At 47.7% G+C, this 15,877-nt stretch overlaps 1 protein-coding gene and 1 pseudogene across 1 annotated transcript; one reads left to right on the forward strand and one right to left on the reverse strand.

The window, feature by feature from the left end:
• Positions 1 to 1,673: 1,673 nt before the first annotated feature.
• The window catches only part of LOC137315800 (zinc finger protein 850-like), a 111,103-nt pseudogene continuing 96,899 nt past the window's right edge, over positions 1,674 to 15,877 (reverse strand).
• LOC137315727 (zinc finger protein 16-like) lies at positions 5,288 to 8,437 on the forward strand. The gene is made up of 4 exons (XM_067980228.1): positions 5,288 to 5,291; positions 6,655 to 6,905; positions 7,482 to 7,558; positions 7,643 to 8,437. The coding sequence occupies exons 1-4, from the start codon at positions 5,288 to 5,290 to the stop codon at positions 8,433 to 8,435; spliced, it is 1,125 nt and encodes a 374-aa protein (XP_067836329.1). The 3' UTR covers positions 8,436 to 8,437.

A 15,877-nucleotide genomic window follows, 5' to 3' on the forward strand; every position in this document is an offset into this window, starting at 1 on the left:
ATCATGTGATCTCCCTAGTACGCGGTCATGTGATTTCCTCAGTACCCCATCATGCGATTTCCTCAGTACCCCATCGTGTGATCTCCTCAGTACCTCATCATGTGATCTCCTCAGTACCCCATTATATGGTCTCTCCAGATCTCCATCATGTGATCTCCTCAATACCCCATCATGTGATCACCTCAGTACCCCATCATCTGATCTCCTCAGTACCACATCATGTGATCTCTTCAGTACCCCATGATGTGATCTCCTCTGTACGCCATCATGTGATCTCCCCAGTACCCCATCATGTGATCTCCCCAGTACTCCGTCATGTGATCTCCCCTGTAGTTACCTGAAGTTGATCTTCCAGTTGCAGTGGTGGAGGTGAAAACCTCGAGTTAACCGAGGGAACTTAGACTGGGGAATCTGAGGTTTGTATGAAAGAAGTGAGTAATAAAAAGGAAATTAATAAAAACTGATTCAATAAAAGAAAGAAACAGGCGAATTATACTAAAGTAAGCAATGAAAAGTCACTAAAAGAATACAAATTAAACTCATCTGATCATCAGTGTTTAATATTAAATATAAATCTATTATCTCTGGAAATTGATAAATAAATAACTGCAAAGAAAGAATGAAATCTCCAGGACCTGATGGTTTTCCCTCAGGGTATTAAAGGAAACAGGTGGGGAAATTACAGAAACGTTAGTCACAATTTCACAAAGCTCTCTGGACTCGGGAATTGTGCCTTTGGATATGAAAATTGAAAATGTCACTCCGTTATTTAAGAAAGGAGGGAGAGAGAAACCAGGAAACTACAGACCTGTCAGTTTAACGTCAGTTATGGGGAAATGCCTGGGAATCTATCATCAGAGACAGAATGAGTGAGCAATTGAACAAGTCTGAGCTGATCAAAGAGAGTCAGCATGGATTGGTAAGGGTAGGTCATATCTGACTAATCGAGATAAAATTTTTGAGATCACTAACAGGGTGGACAGGGAGTGTCGATGGATGTTGTCTACTTGGAATTCCAGAAGGCATTTGATAAGGTTCAGCCCAAGAGATAATTCGCTAAAATGAAAGCAAACAAAATTGAAAGTGACTTTGTGACTTCGGTTCGAATTGGTTGTGAGATAAGAGACAGAGAGTCGGGATGAAGTGGTTCTGGTGGATTGGAGGACTGCTAACATTGTACCTTTGTTTAAAAAGAGAGAAAAGGATAGACCGAGTAATTACAGGCCAGTCAGTCTAACCTCGGTGGTGGGCAAATTATTGGAATCAATTCTGAGAGACAGCATAAGCCACCATTTAGAAAGGCACGGATTAATCAAGGACAGTCAGCGTGGATTTGTGAAGGGAAGGTCGTGTCGAATGAACTTGAATGAATAATTTGAGGAGGTAACAAGGAGGGTCGATGAGGGTAATGCGTTTGAAGTAGTATACATAGATTTTAGCAAGGCTTTTGACAAGGTGCCACATGGCAGACTGGTCAGAAAAGTAAACGCCTTAAAATATTAGACTCAGGACTGTAACACGGAACAGGTTCAATCTTTGCAGAATAATTCCCAGTCAGTTTTAGACTGGAAACTTAAACCTGCCGTTTCCCTTTCAGTCAGGAACAGATCACAGTTTTACACCAATCTCTGATTTACAGCATGTTTCCAGCATTCCCCGTTGTTCTTCCGACTCTAAACACAGTTGTAAAGGAGCCTTCTGTTCCGTGCCTGGAGCTCTGGACCATGGAAGAGAGCGGCTGGGACACATTTCTTACACGCCTCAAGATTAACCCACACGGCGACTTTGCTGCCAATGAAGAGAGACGAGAAATCCCAAAGTGCCGTTTGCCCCTCTCAGTGTGGCCCTGAAGGACTGTGTCCGGGCTGAAGTTCTGTTCCCATCGGACGATCCTTCCCCCAGATTGTCCTTTCTGAGCTCCAGTCAGGTGATGCTGAACACTCAGGTGGGAAAGACCAAAATCTCCAACAAGGTGTTTAAAACAAAGCTGATTTATTTAACATGTATCCAGAATATTAAACTCCAGCCCAGTTATAGGGGTTATTAACATCAGCAGAAACAAACCCCAGCTGTCAGAATGAACATGGTTCAGTCCTGGATGTGATTAACAGCAGCAATAACAGCAGAATCCAACCCCTGCATCACAGGTGAACTCGCTGGTGTTTCAGCAGGTGGGATGACTGAGTGAATCCCTTCCCACACATGGAGCAGGTGAACGGCCTCTCCCCGGTGTGAACTCTTTGGTGTTCAGGCCGATTGGATGAATGAGTGAAGCTCTTCCAGCATTGAGAACAACTGAAGGGCCCCTCATTGGTGTGAAGAGGCTGGTGTATTTGGAGTCCGGATGTCTCAGTGAATCCCTTCCCACACACGGAGCATTGAATCCCTTCCCACAGTCCCCACATTTCCACGGTTTCTCCGTGGTCCGGGTGTCCTTGTGTCTCTCCAGGTTGGACGATCAGTTGAAGCCTCGTCCACACACAGAACACGTGGACGGTTTCTCCCCGCTGTGAATGGTGCGATGTTTTTTCAGGCTGTGCAACTGGTTGAAGCTCTTTCCACACTCAGTGCACTGAAACACTCTCACTCGGGTGTGTGTGTCTCGGTGATTTTGCACTCACATTGATGTTTTATCTTTTCCCACAGACAGAACAGACAAACATTTCTCCTTCTACATTCAAAGGCCGATGATATTCAGGTCCTGATGAATCGAGTGACTCGGTCAGATCTTGATGTGATGTTTCGTTTGAGTTTCCCGTCTGTAAATCCTCCCCTTCTAATACCCTGTAAAAGGAGTTTACAAAAGTCCTCACTGTAAATACAGGATAGAAATTTAGAACAGACAATTCTAGTTTCTATGGAACATTCTTTTCTCTCTTATTCACCCAAAGTTGTAAATCCCCGTCCCAAACAGTCTCCCACCTGCCTGCACTAAAATCCAAACCCATCGCAGCATCTCCAACTTCATTCCACCATTCCTACTTTTATCCCTCTCCTGAAGGTGCTGACTCTGACTGCGTCCAGCTCTACACTCACTGGTTCCCCTCTCTCTCCTCCCCTGAAGGTGCTGACTCTGACTGCGTCCAGCTCTACACTCATTGGTTCCCCTCTCTTTCTCTCTCTCTCTCTCCCCTCCCCTGAAGGTGCTGACTCTTACTGGGTTCGGTTCTACACTCACTGGTTCCTCTCTCTCTCCTCCCGTGAAGGTGCTGACTCTGACTGGGTTCAGTTCTGCACTCACTGGTTCCCTCTCTCTCCTCCCCTGAAGGTGCTGCCTCTGACTGGGTTCAGTTCTACACTCACTGGTTCCTCTCTCTCCTCCCCCTGAAGGTGCTGACTCTGACTGAGTTCAGTTCTACACTCACTGGTTCCTCTCTCTCTCCTCCCGCTGAAGGTGATGACTCTGACTGGGTTCAGTTCTACACTCACTGGTTCCTCTCTCTCTCCTCCCCTGAAGGTGCTGACTCTGACTGGGTTCAGTTCTACTCTCAATGGTTCCCCTCTCTCTCCTCCCCTGAAGGTGCTGACTCTGACTGGGTTCAGTTCTACACTCACTGGTTCCTCTCGCCCCTCCCCCTGAATATGCTGACTCTGACTGGGTTCAGTTCTACACTCACTGGTCCCCCTCTCTCTCCTCCCCTGAAGGTGCTGACTCTGACTGGGTTCAGTTCTACACTCACTGGTTCCCCTCTCTCCTCCCCTGAAGGTGCTGACTCTGACTGGGTTCAGTTCTACACTCACTGGTTCCCCTCTCTCTCCTCCCCTGAAGGTGCTGACTCTGACTGGGTTCAGTTCGACACTCACTGGTTCTCCTCTCTCTCCTCCCCTGAAGGTGCTGACTCTGACTGGGTTCAGTTCGACACTCACTGGTTCCTCTCTCTCCTCCCCTGAAGGTACTGACCCTGACTGGGTTCAGCTCTATATTCACTGGACGCTTTATTAAACACACACACAGCAGAAGCACATTAAACTGCAGAGAGCAGCGTGGAGAGTCCCGAGAGTCCGGCCCCTTTCCTGACATTATTTACAGGAGCAGGGACACGGAAAAGAGTCTCATTTCAATCAGTGATATAATTGTTCACACAAACCAACACACTTTAAAAATAGTATAATTTCTCCTTTATTTACAGACACTCCCTGACAATCACCATTTATCCTTTATTTACAGATGCTCCCTGACAATCACTATTTATCCTTTATTTACAGAAGCTCCCTGACAATCACTATTTAGCCTTTATTTGCAGATGCTCCCTGACAATCACTATTTATCCTTTATTTACAGAAGCTCCCTGACAATCACTATTTATCCTTTATTTACAGACGCTCCCTGACAATCACCATTTATCCTTTATTTACAGACGCTCCCTGACAATCACCATTTATCCTTTATTTGCAGACGCTCCCTGACAATCACTATTTTTCCTTTATTTACAGACGCTCCCTGACAATCACTATTTAACCTTTATTGACAATCACTATTTAACCTTTATTTACAGACGCTCCCTGACAATCACTATTTATTCTTAATTTACAGACGCTCCCTGACCATAACTATTTCTCCTCCATTTACAGACGCTCCCTGACTCGCTGGGACTTCCTACCTGTCCCGGAGTTTGCCGCTTACACCGGCGGGTAGTGGAGGGTTAATAATGCCGCCTGTTTTCTCTCGGGTCCTGGGCCCTGCACTCGGTGTTTCTGGGCCCTGCGATCCCCGCCCTTTATTAACCCGCTCTCTCCAGCTCTTCACCCGCCGCCTCTGCCTCAGTCGCCGTCCGCCCTCCGCGCATGCTCAGCTCTCACTGCCTGGGGGATTAACGGGTGCTCCGGGCCAATAGGAAGAGCGGGGGCGGGGCTGGAAGAACGAGGGGGCGGCGGGTCCTCCAACCAATAGGAGTGAGTGAGGGGCGGGACTTGTGCCACCGAATGGGCGGGGCTGAGCCCGGATCTCCCTCATTCGCTGAAACTCTGCAACATTTTTCAACCTGATTGATCTCAAACTCCAGGAGAAAACTGGACCTTTCTGTTGTGGGTTCAAACAGATGGAACCCTGTTGGGCGGAGCAAAGATTTCAACATTAGTTAGTAAAATGGATCAATTCAGGACAGACAGCAGGGAGTAAATGGGGGAATAACACAGTGTAATTTGTGTTAACAGATGGGAAAACTGAGTGACTCCCTTCCCACACTTGAAGTATCGAACCGGTCTCTCCCCGGAATGGCTTCCATCTGTGCTGCAACATACTATGATATTAGACTGTCCCATCAAACACTCCCGGGGCAGGTGCAGCATGGGTTAGATGCAGAGTAAAGCTCCCTCCACACTGTCCCATCAAACACTCACAGGGCAGGTACATCACGGGTTAGATGCAGAGTAAAGCTCCCTCTACACTGCCCCATCAAACACTCCCAGGACAGGGACAGCAGGGTTTAGATACAGAGTAAAGCTCACTCCACACTGTCCCATCAAACACTCCCAGGGCAGGTACATCACGGGTTAGATGCAGAGTAAAGCTCCCTCTACACTGCCCCATCAAACACTCCCAGGACAGGGACAGCAGGGTTTAGATACAGAGTAAAGCTCCCTCGACACTGTCCCTTCAAACACTCCCAGGGCAGGTACAGCACGGGTTAGATACACAGTAAAGCTCCCTCTGCACTGTCCCTTCAAACACTCCCAGGGCAGGTCCAGCACGGGTTCGATACAGAGTAAAGCTCCCTCTAAAATATCCCTTCAAACACTCCCAGGGCAGGTCCAGCACGGGTTAGATACAGAGTAAAGCTCCCTCTACAATATCCCTTCAAACACTCCCAGGGCAGGTACAGCACGGGTTAGATACAGAGTAAAGCTCCCTCTACACTGTCCCTTCAAACACTCCCGGGGCAGGTGCAGCACGGGTTAGATACAGAGTAAAGTTTTGATGTTCCTGCCCTGGGAGTGTTTAATAGGACAGTGTAATATCATAGTATTTTGCAGCACAGAAGGAAGCCATTCGGCCCATCGTGCCTGTGCTAGCTCTTTGAAAGAGCTAACCAATTAGCCCCACTCCCTTTGCCTTTCCCCATAGCACTGTAAATTTGTTCCCTTCAAGTACTTATCCAATTCTCTTTGAAAGTTTATGTTGAATCTGCCTCCACCGACCTTTCAGGGAGTGCATTCCAGATCATGACCACTCACTGCATAAAAAAATGTGTTCTCATGTCATTGGAACATAGGAACAGGAGTAGGCCATTCAGCCCCTCGTGCCTGCTCCGCCATTTGATAAGATTATGGTTGATCTGTGATCTAACTCCATACACCTGCCTTTGGCCCATATCCCTTAATACCTTTGGTTGCCAAAAAGCTATCTATCTCAGATTTAAATTTAGCAATTGAGCTAGTATCAATTGCCATTTGCGGAAGAGAGTTCCAAACTTCTACCACCCTTTGTGTGTAGAAATGTTTTCTAATCTCACTCCTGAAAGGTCTGGCTCTAATTTTTAGACTGTGCCCCGTACTCCCAGGATCCCCAACCAGTGGAAACAGTTTCTTTCTGTCCACCCTATCTGTTCCCCTTAATATCTTATAAACTGCGATCAGATCACCCCTGAACCTTCGAAACTCGAGAGAATACAACTTCAATTTGTGTAATCTCTCCTCGTAACTTAACCCTTGAAGTTCACACCGGGGAGAGGCCGTTCACCTGCGCAGAGTGTGGGAAGGGATTCGCTCATTCAGCCGACCGGCTGAAACACCAGCGAGTTCACACCGGGGAGAGGCCGTTCACCTGCGCAGAGTGTGGGAAGGGATTCGCTCATTCAGCCGACCGGCTGAAACACCAGCGAGTTCACACCGGGGAGAGACCATTCACCTGCTCCGTATGTGCGAAGAGATTCACTTGTTCATCTAGTCTCATTGAACACCAACTTGTTCACACTGATAAGAGACCTTTTAAATGTTCTGACTGTGAGAAGAGGTTTAAAAGCAGGAATGCTCTCCTGAGACACCAACGTACTCACACTGGGGAGAGGCCGTTCACCTGCGCAGGGGAGTAGAGAGAGGGGAACCTGTGAGTGTCGGACTGAACTCAGCCGGAGTCGTGGGTGTGAGAAAACTGGATATGGAGTATGGAATTTAGAAATGGTGCGATGGGTTTGGATTTCGGCAGAGGGAGGAGGGAGAGTGTGTGGGACGGGGATTTACAGCTTTGGGGGAACAAGAGATGAAAGAATGTTCCATTGAAACTGGAATTGTCTGTTCTGAATTTCTATCCTGTATTTACAGTGATGACTTTTGTAAATTCCTTTTACAGGGCATTAGAAGGGGAGGATTAACAGACCAGAAACTCAAATCAAACATCACGTCAAGATCTGATAGAGACACTCGATTCATCAGGACCTGAATATCATCGGTCTTTGAGTATGGAAGGAAAAAGTACCATTCACAGAGGGGAGAGTCCGTGGAAATGTGGGGACTGTGGGAAGGGATTCAATTGCCCGTCCCAGCTCGAAACTCATCGACGCAGTCACACTGGGGAGAGGCCGTTCATCTGCTCCGTGTGTGGGAAGGGATTCACTAAATCATCCCACCTCATTGAACACAAATTTGTTCACATTGATAAGAGACCGATTAAATGTTCTGAGTGTGAGAAGAGCTTTAAAAACACAAAGGATCTGTTGACACACCAGCGAGTTCACACTGGGGAGAGGCCGTTCACCTGCTCCGTGTGTGAGAAGCGATTCACTCAGTCTTGCCACCTACTGACACACCAGCGAGTTCACACTGCAGAGAGGTCGTACCTCTGCTCTGTGTGTGGGAAGGGATTCACTCAGGCTTCCAACCTGTTGAGACACCAGCGAGTTCATACTGGGGAGAGGCCGTTCACCTGCTCCGTGTGTGGAAGCAAATTCAGTTTTTCAGCCAGCCTCAGTAAACACCAACTTGTTCACACCAATAAGAGACCCTTTAAATGTTCTGACTGTGGGAAGAGCTTTAAAAGCACTAAGCATCTGCTGAAACACCAACGTACTCACACTGGGGAGAGGCCGTTCACCTGCTCCGCATGTGGGAAGGGATTCACTCAGTCATCCCACTTGCTGAGACACCAGCGACTTCACACTGGGGAGAGGCCGTTCACCTGCTCCGCATGTGGGAAGGGATTCACTCAGTCATCCCACCTGCTGAGACACCAGCGACTTCACACTGGGGAGAAGCCGTTCACCTGCTCCGTGTGTGGGAAGGGATTCACTCAGTCATCCCACCTGCTGAGACACCAGCGACTTCACACTGGGGAGAGGCCGTTCACCTGCTCCGTGTGTGGGAAGGGATTCACTCAGTCATCCCACCTGCTGAGACACCAGCGACTTCACACTGGGGAGAGGCCGTTCACCTGTTCCGTGTGTGGGAAGGGATTCACTCAGTCATCCCACCTCCTGTCACACCAGCGAGTCCACAAGTGACTGCAGTGGATGGATTCTGCTGCTATTGCCGCTGTTAATCACATCCAGGACTGAACCATGTTCATTTTTGCAGTTGGGGATTGTTTCTGCTGATGGTAATAACATGTAGCCATGGTATCCAGGGAAGGGATCGATAACACGCTGCAATTTAATATTTTGATGCATGTGAAATAAATCAGCTTTGCATCAAACACACAGTGTATCAAGTCCTTGAGTTCTCCAAGGTAAGAGGAGACTTTTTGACGTCCTGTTCCCCACTGTTCCATTTTTGGATCTTTCTCCTTTCTAACTCTGGATTATTTCAGTTCTCATACCTTCAGTTACTCTCATGGACAAGTCCCAGCTCTCCATACCTCCCAGATTCCTTCTCCTAACCTCAGTATCCAGGGAAGGTATCGGTAACAGGCTCGGGATCTCTAAACACTGAACCCAGTCTGTTAATTACTCCACTGTAGGGGTGAGGGCTGTAACAGGTGAGTGTGATCCCCTCCCAACCAATGTGTGATGCTTCTGCAGTCAAGTATCCTGCTGTCACTCGCTGCCCCGACTGACGGGTGAAGAGTTGCCACTTAACTGGTCTTGGAGCTTGACCACAGCCTATGGATCTGTGACCCCAGTGGGAGTCGGGACCTTCAGGAGAGGAGAGGAGAAAATGGTGAGAAACCCCCTGTGAGCAGAGTGAGAATAAAATAAATGAGGCACTGGGACCCTGAAGCCCCGCCCACTCTTTTTTCCTGGTCACTGGGACCCTGAAGCCCCGCCCACTCTTTGTTACTGGTCACTGGGACCCTGAAGCCACGCCCACTCTTCGTCCCTGGTCACTGGGACCCTGAAGCCCCGCCCACTCTTTGCACACAGTCACAGGGACCCTGAAGCCCCGCCCACTCTTTGTTCCTGGTCACTGGGACCCTGAAGCCCCGCCCACTCTTTGTCCCCACTCACTGGGACCCTGAAGCCCCTCCCACTCTTTGTTTCTCGTCACGGGGTCCCTGAAGCCCCGCCCACTGTTTGTTCCTGTACCAGGAAGGCTGCGCCTGCGCAATTCTGCTGACAAAAGTCCCGACCTTCCTCCACAAAAATGGCGGTCGGAGACCCGCGCCTGTTATCTGGGAATGAGGCTCACGGCTTCAATCCGGGTGAACACGTCCGGTCCGGTGGCCTCTGAGGCCGCACTCTATCTTTATAAACCCTGCGGCGTGGACTGTCTCGGTTTATTAATTTCCAGCCCCCGGTGTCTTTTCCCGACTCCGGACCCGCGGCTCCGGACAGAAGTCACTCTCGCGCCTGCGCGCTGGTCTCCTGTATTGGGGAATAGGGCGTATTCGCACTCGCGCTGCACTCTGGGTACCTCGGACCACCATTGAAACCATTTTATTGGCGATTGCTGTGATCGGCGGGGGCCTGGGGGACGGTGGGGGAAACGGGGGATCAGCGAAATTAAATGGAACTTGATCGGAACATTGGAGCCCGGGGCTCGGCCGCAACATGGAGCGGTCTCCGCCCCGCGCCAGGCTCGCTGGGCCGCCATTAACCGGCAGCAACAGGAGACTGTCGCCATTCTTAAAGGGATAGTGAGCGCACTGTCTCTGCCGTTGGCAGTTAAAGTGCTGTCTTCGACTCCAGGTTGTGTTTTTGTGGTAGTTAAACGCACAGTGCTTCTCCTCAACCGTGGGGCTGAGGCGGATCTTTAAAGGGACAGTGGTTCCCTTCTTTTACATAGAATTACTTCGAGATTACAGCAGAGAAACAGGATATTCGACCCAACTGGTCCAAGCCCGTGATCATGCTCCACACGACCCTCCTCCCTGCATCATTTAACCCCTTTCTGTGCATGTTTATTAGTAAAGGTACAGTGCCACTTCTTACCTGTTGGAGTGGTGCAAATATTTAAAGGGACAGTGACTCCACTTTCTGTATATATTTATAGTTAAAGTTACAGTGCACCTCCTTACCTGTGGCAGTTGGCGGGGTTTCAGGGTCTCTGTTCCCAACCTGGTTCCAGTCACCAGGAGACAAAATCATTGACTCATTTAATGTGTTCTCACGCTGCACACAGGGGTTTCTCACCGTTCTCTTAGCTCCTTCCCTCAAGCTGCTGACACGCGCTGGGGTGACAGTCTGATTCCCAGAGATTTCTGAAGTAACAACCCCAGGGTCGACTTCCATTTTAAAGTGCCAGGGTTAGAATCCCCATCTACACTCCCAGGGTTAGAATCCCCATCGACACTCCCAGGGTGAGAATCCCCATCTACACTCCCAGGGTTAGAATCCCCATCGACACTCCCAGGGTTAGAATCCCCATCTACACTCCCAGGGTTAGAATCCCCATCTACACTCCCAGGGTTAGAATCCCCGTGTACAATCCCAGGGTTAGAATCCCCATCTGCACTCCCAGGGTTAGAATCCCCATCTACACTCCCAGGGTTAGAATCCCCATCTACACTCCCAGGGTTAGAATCCCCATCTACACTCCCAGGGTTAGAATCCCCATCTACACTCCCAGGGTTAGAATCCCCATCTACACTGCCAGGGTTAGAATCCCCATCTACACTCCCAGGGTTAGAATCCCCATCTACACTCCCAGGGTTAGAATCCCCATCTACACTCCCAGGGTTAGAATACCCATCTGCACTCCCAGGGTTAGAATCCCCATCTACACTCTCAGGGTTAGAATCCCCATCTACACTCCCAGGGTTAGAATCCCCATCTACACTGCCAGAGTTAGAATCCCCATCTGCACTCCCAGGATTAGAATCCCCATCTGCACTCCCAGGGTTAGAATCCCCATGTACAGTCCCAGAGTTAGAATCCCCATCTGCACTCCCAGGGTTAGAATCCCCATCTACACTCCCAGGGTTTGAATCCCCATGTACAGTCCCAGAGTTAGAATCCCCATCTGCACTCCCAGGGTTAGAATCCCCATCTACACTCCCAGGGTAAGAATCCCCATGTACAGTCCCAGAGTTAGAATCCCCATCTGCACTCCCAGGGTTAGAATCCCCATCTGCACTCCCACGGTTAGAATCCCCATCTACAATCCCAGGGTTAGAATACCCATCTGCACTCCCAGGGTTAGAATCCCCGTGTACAGTCCCAGGGTTAGAATCCCCATGTACAGTCCCAGGGTTAGAATCCCAATGTACAGTCCCAGGGTTAGAATCCGACAGGAACGTAGGAACAGGAGTAGGCCATTCAGCCCCTTGTGCCTGCTCCGCCATTTGATAAGATCATGGCTGATCTGTGATCTAACTCCATATACCTGCCTTTGGCCCATATCCCTTAATACCTTTGGTTGCCAAAAAGCTATCTATCTCAGATTTAAATTTAGAAATTGACCTCGTATCAATTGCCGTTTGCGGAAGAGAGTTCCAAACTTCTACAACCCTTTGTGTGCAGAAATGTTTTCTAATCTCACTCCTGAAAGGTCTGGCTCTAATTTTTAGACTGTGCCCCCTACTCCTAAAATCCCCAACCAGCGGAAAGAGTTTCTCTCTATCCACCCTATCTGTTCCCCTTAATATCATATAAACTTCGATCAGATCACCCCTTAACCTTCGAAACTCTAGAGAATACAACCCCAATTTATGTAATCTCTCCTCGTAACTTAACCCTTGAATTCAAGGTATCATTCCAGTAAACCTACGCTGCACTCCCTCCAAGGCCAATATGTCCTTCCGAAGGTGCGGTGCCCAGAAGTGCTCACAGTGCTCCAGGTGTGGTCTAACCAGGGTGTTGTCCAGCTGCAGCATAACTTCTGCCCCCTTGTACTCTAGTCCTTTAGATATAAAGGCCAGCATTCCATTAGCCTTCTTGATTATTTTCTGCACCTGTTCATGATACTTCAATGATCTATGTACCTGAACCCCGAAGTCCCTTTGGAGATCCACTGTTTTTAACGTTTTACCATTTAGAAAGTACCCTGTTCTATCCTTTCTTGATCCAAAGTGGATGACCTCACATTTGTCTGCATTGAATTCCATTTGCCACGATCCCCGTGTACAGTGCCAGGATTAGAATCCCCGTGTACAGTTCCAAGGTTAGAATCTCTTTACACAGTGTAGAGGGTGCAGTCGGAAAATGTCTGCCTGCGTGTGTAAATTGTCTTCAGTTGGTTGTATCTGTGTGTAGCTTGCTTGTAATTTCCTTCTGTGTGTCGAATGTGTGTTGTTTGTGTGTAGTTTGAGTGTGTAATTTGTGTCTGTGTGTCGTGTGTGTGTACTATGTGTAGTTTGTGTGTCTAATATGTGTCTTTTTGTAGTGTGTCGTATTTGTGTGTGTAGTTTGTGTCTGTGTTTGTTTGTTTACAGTTTGTGTCTGTGTGTAATCTGCCTGTGTTGTTTGTATGTGTGTAATTTCTGACCGTTTGTAGCATGTGTGTTGTTTGTATGTGTGAGTTAGGTATTTTTCATTCGTTCATGGGATGTGGGTGTCGCTGGAGGGCCAGCATTTATTGCCCATCCCTAACTGCCCTTGAGAAGGTGGTGGTGAGCCGCCTTCTTGAACCATGCAGTCCATGTGGTGAAGGTTCTCCTGCAGTGCAGCTCGGAAGGGAGTTCTAGGATTTTGACGCAGCGACGATGAAGGAACAGCGATATATTTCCAAGTCGGAATGGTGTGTGACTTGGAGGGGAACGTGCAGCTGGTGTTGTTCCCATGTGCCTGCTGCTCTTGTCCTTCCAGGTCGTAGATGTCATGGGTTTGGGAGGTGCTGTCGAAGAAGCCTTGGCGAGTTGCTGCAGTGCATTCTGTGGATGGTACACACTGAAGCCACAATGCGCCGGTGGTGAAGGAATGAATGTTCAGGGTGGTGGATGGGGTGACAATCAAGCGGGCTGCTTTGTCCTGGATGGTGTCGAGCTTCTTGAGTGTTGTTGGAGCTGCACTCGTCCAGGCAAGTGGAGAGTATTCCATCACACTCCTGACTTGTGAACTGGGAACTGAGGTTAAGGGATATGTCAGTAGAGATGCAGTGGCAGACATTTAATGGGATATTTCATAACACTCAGCAAAGATACATTCCAGTGAGAAAGAAAGACTCCAGGGGAAGGACGTACCATCCTTGTCCAACGAAGGAAGTTAAAGATAGTATCAAATTGAAAGAAAAAGCATACAATTCCGCAAAGATTAGTGACAGGTCAGAAGATTGGTCAAAATATAAAAAACAGCAAAGAATGACTAAAAGAATAATGAGGGAGAGATTTGAGTACGAGAGAAAGCGAGCTAGAAATATAATAACAGATAGTAAGATTTTCTACAGGTATTTAAAAAGAGTAAGTGAAGTGAGTGTTGGTCCTGGAGAGAGTGTCTGGGGAATTAATAATGGAGAATAAGGAAATGGTGGATGAATTGAACAGATATTTTGCATCCGTCTTCACTGTAGAGGATACAAATAACATGCCAGAAATAATTGTGGATCAAGAGGTGAAAGGGAGGGAGGAACTTAAAACATTTATAATCACCAGGGAAAGGGTTTTTAAAAAAATATTAGATCTATATGCTGACAAGTTCCCAGGTCCTGACGGACTTTATCCGAGGGTATTTAAAGAAGTGGCTGCAGAGATAGTAGGTGCATTGGTATTAATTTTCCAAAATTCCCTAGGTTCTGGAAGGGTCCCATCAGATTGGAAAATAGCAAATACTCCTCTCTATTCAAGAAAGGAAGGACACAGAAAGCCGGAAACGACAGGCCAGTTAGCTTCACATCTGTCATGGGGAAAATGCGAGAATCTATTATTAAGGAGGTTCTAGCAGGGCACTGAGAGAATCTCAATGCAATCAGGCAGAGTCAACACGGCTTTGTGAAAGGTAAATCGTGTTTGACTAATTTATTAGAGTTCTTTGAGGAAGTAACAAGCAACGTGGATAAAGGGGACCCTGTGGATGTGGTGTACTTGGATATCCAGAAGGCTTTTGACAAGGTGCCACATCAAAGGTGACTACACAAAATAAGAACTCATGGTGTAGGGGGTAACATATTTGCATGGATAAAGGATTGGTTAGCTAACAGGAAACAGAGAGTAGGCATAAATGGGTCATTTTCAGGTTGGCAAGCTGTAACAAGTGGAGTGCCACAGGGATCAGTGCTTGGGCCTCAACTATTTACAATCTATATCAATGACTTGGATGAAGGGACCAAATGTATTGTTGCTAAATTTGCTTATGAGACAAAGGTAGGAAGGAAAGTAAGTTGTGAAGAGGACATATGGAGTTTATATCGGGATATAGATAGGTTAAGTGAGTGAGCAAAAATTTGGCAGATGGAGTATAATGTGGAAAAAGGGGAACTTGTCCACTTTGGCAAGAGGAATAGAAAAGCAGTATATTATTTAAATGGAGGGAGATTGCAGAACTCTGAAATACAGAGGGATCTGGGTATCGTAATACATGAATCACAGAAATTTGGTATGCAGGTACAAGAAGTGATTAGGAAGGCAAATGGAATGTTGTCATTTACTACAAGGGGAATGGAATATAAAAGTGGAAATGTTTTACTACAGTTGTTCAGGGCATTGGTGAGACCACATCTAGAATACTGTGTGCAGTTTTGGTCTCCTCATTTAAGAAAGGACATAATTGCTTTGGAGGCGGTTCAGAGAAGGTTCACTCGACTGATTCCTGGGATGAGGGGGTTATCTTATGAGGAAAGGTTGGACAAGTTGGGCCTTTATACTTTGGAGATTAGAAGGATGAGAGGTGATCTTATTGAAACATATAAGATCCTGAGGGGACTAGAAGGGATAGATGCTGAAAGGATGTTTCCCCTTGTGGGAGAGACTAGAACTAGGGGCCACAGTTTAAAAATAAGGGGTCTCCCATTTAAGATGGAGATGAGGAGAATTTATTTCCCTGCATGTCGTGAGTCTGTGGAACTCCCTTCCGCAGAGAGCGGGGGAGGCAGGGTCATTGAATATTTTAAAGGCTGTGTTAGATAGATTCCTGATTATGAAGGGAGTCAAATGTTACAGAAGGTAGACGGGAAAGTAGGGTTGATGTCACAATCAGATCAGCCATGATCTTATCAAATGACAGATCAGGATCGAGGGGCCGAATGGCCTACTCCTGCTTTTAATTCGTATGTTCATACGAGTGAGGAATATGCCGCGCCATGAGGTTACAGATTGTGTTGGATTACAATTCTGCTGCTGCTGATGGCTCACAGCGCCTCATGGATGCCCAGTTTTGAGCTGCTCGATCTGTTCTGAATCTATCCCATTTAGCACGATGGCAGTGCCACACAACACGTTGGATGGTGTCCTCAGTGTGAAGACGGGACTTGGTCTCCACAAGGACTGTGCGGTGGTCACTCCTACCAATACCGTCATGGACAGATGCTTGCCTTGTTTGCCCTCCCCAATTGCATTACCTCACACTTCTCTGGATTGAATTCCATTTGCCACTTTTCTGCCCACCTGACCAGCCCATTGATATCTTCCTGCAGTCTA

The sequence above is a fragment of the Heptranchias perlo genome, unplaced genomic scaffold (genome assembly GCF_035084215.1).
Source record: "Heptranchias perlo isolate sHepPer1 unplaced genomic scaffold, sHepPer1.hap1 HAP1_SCAFFOLD_56, whole genome shotgun sequence".
In the NCBI taxonomy this organism is placed as follows: Eukaryota; Metazoa; Chordata; class Chondrichthyes; order Hexanchiformes; family Hexanchidae; genus Heptranchias; species Heptranchias perlo.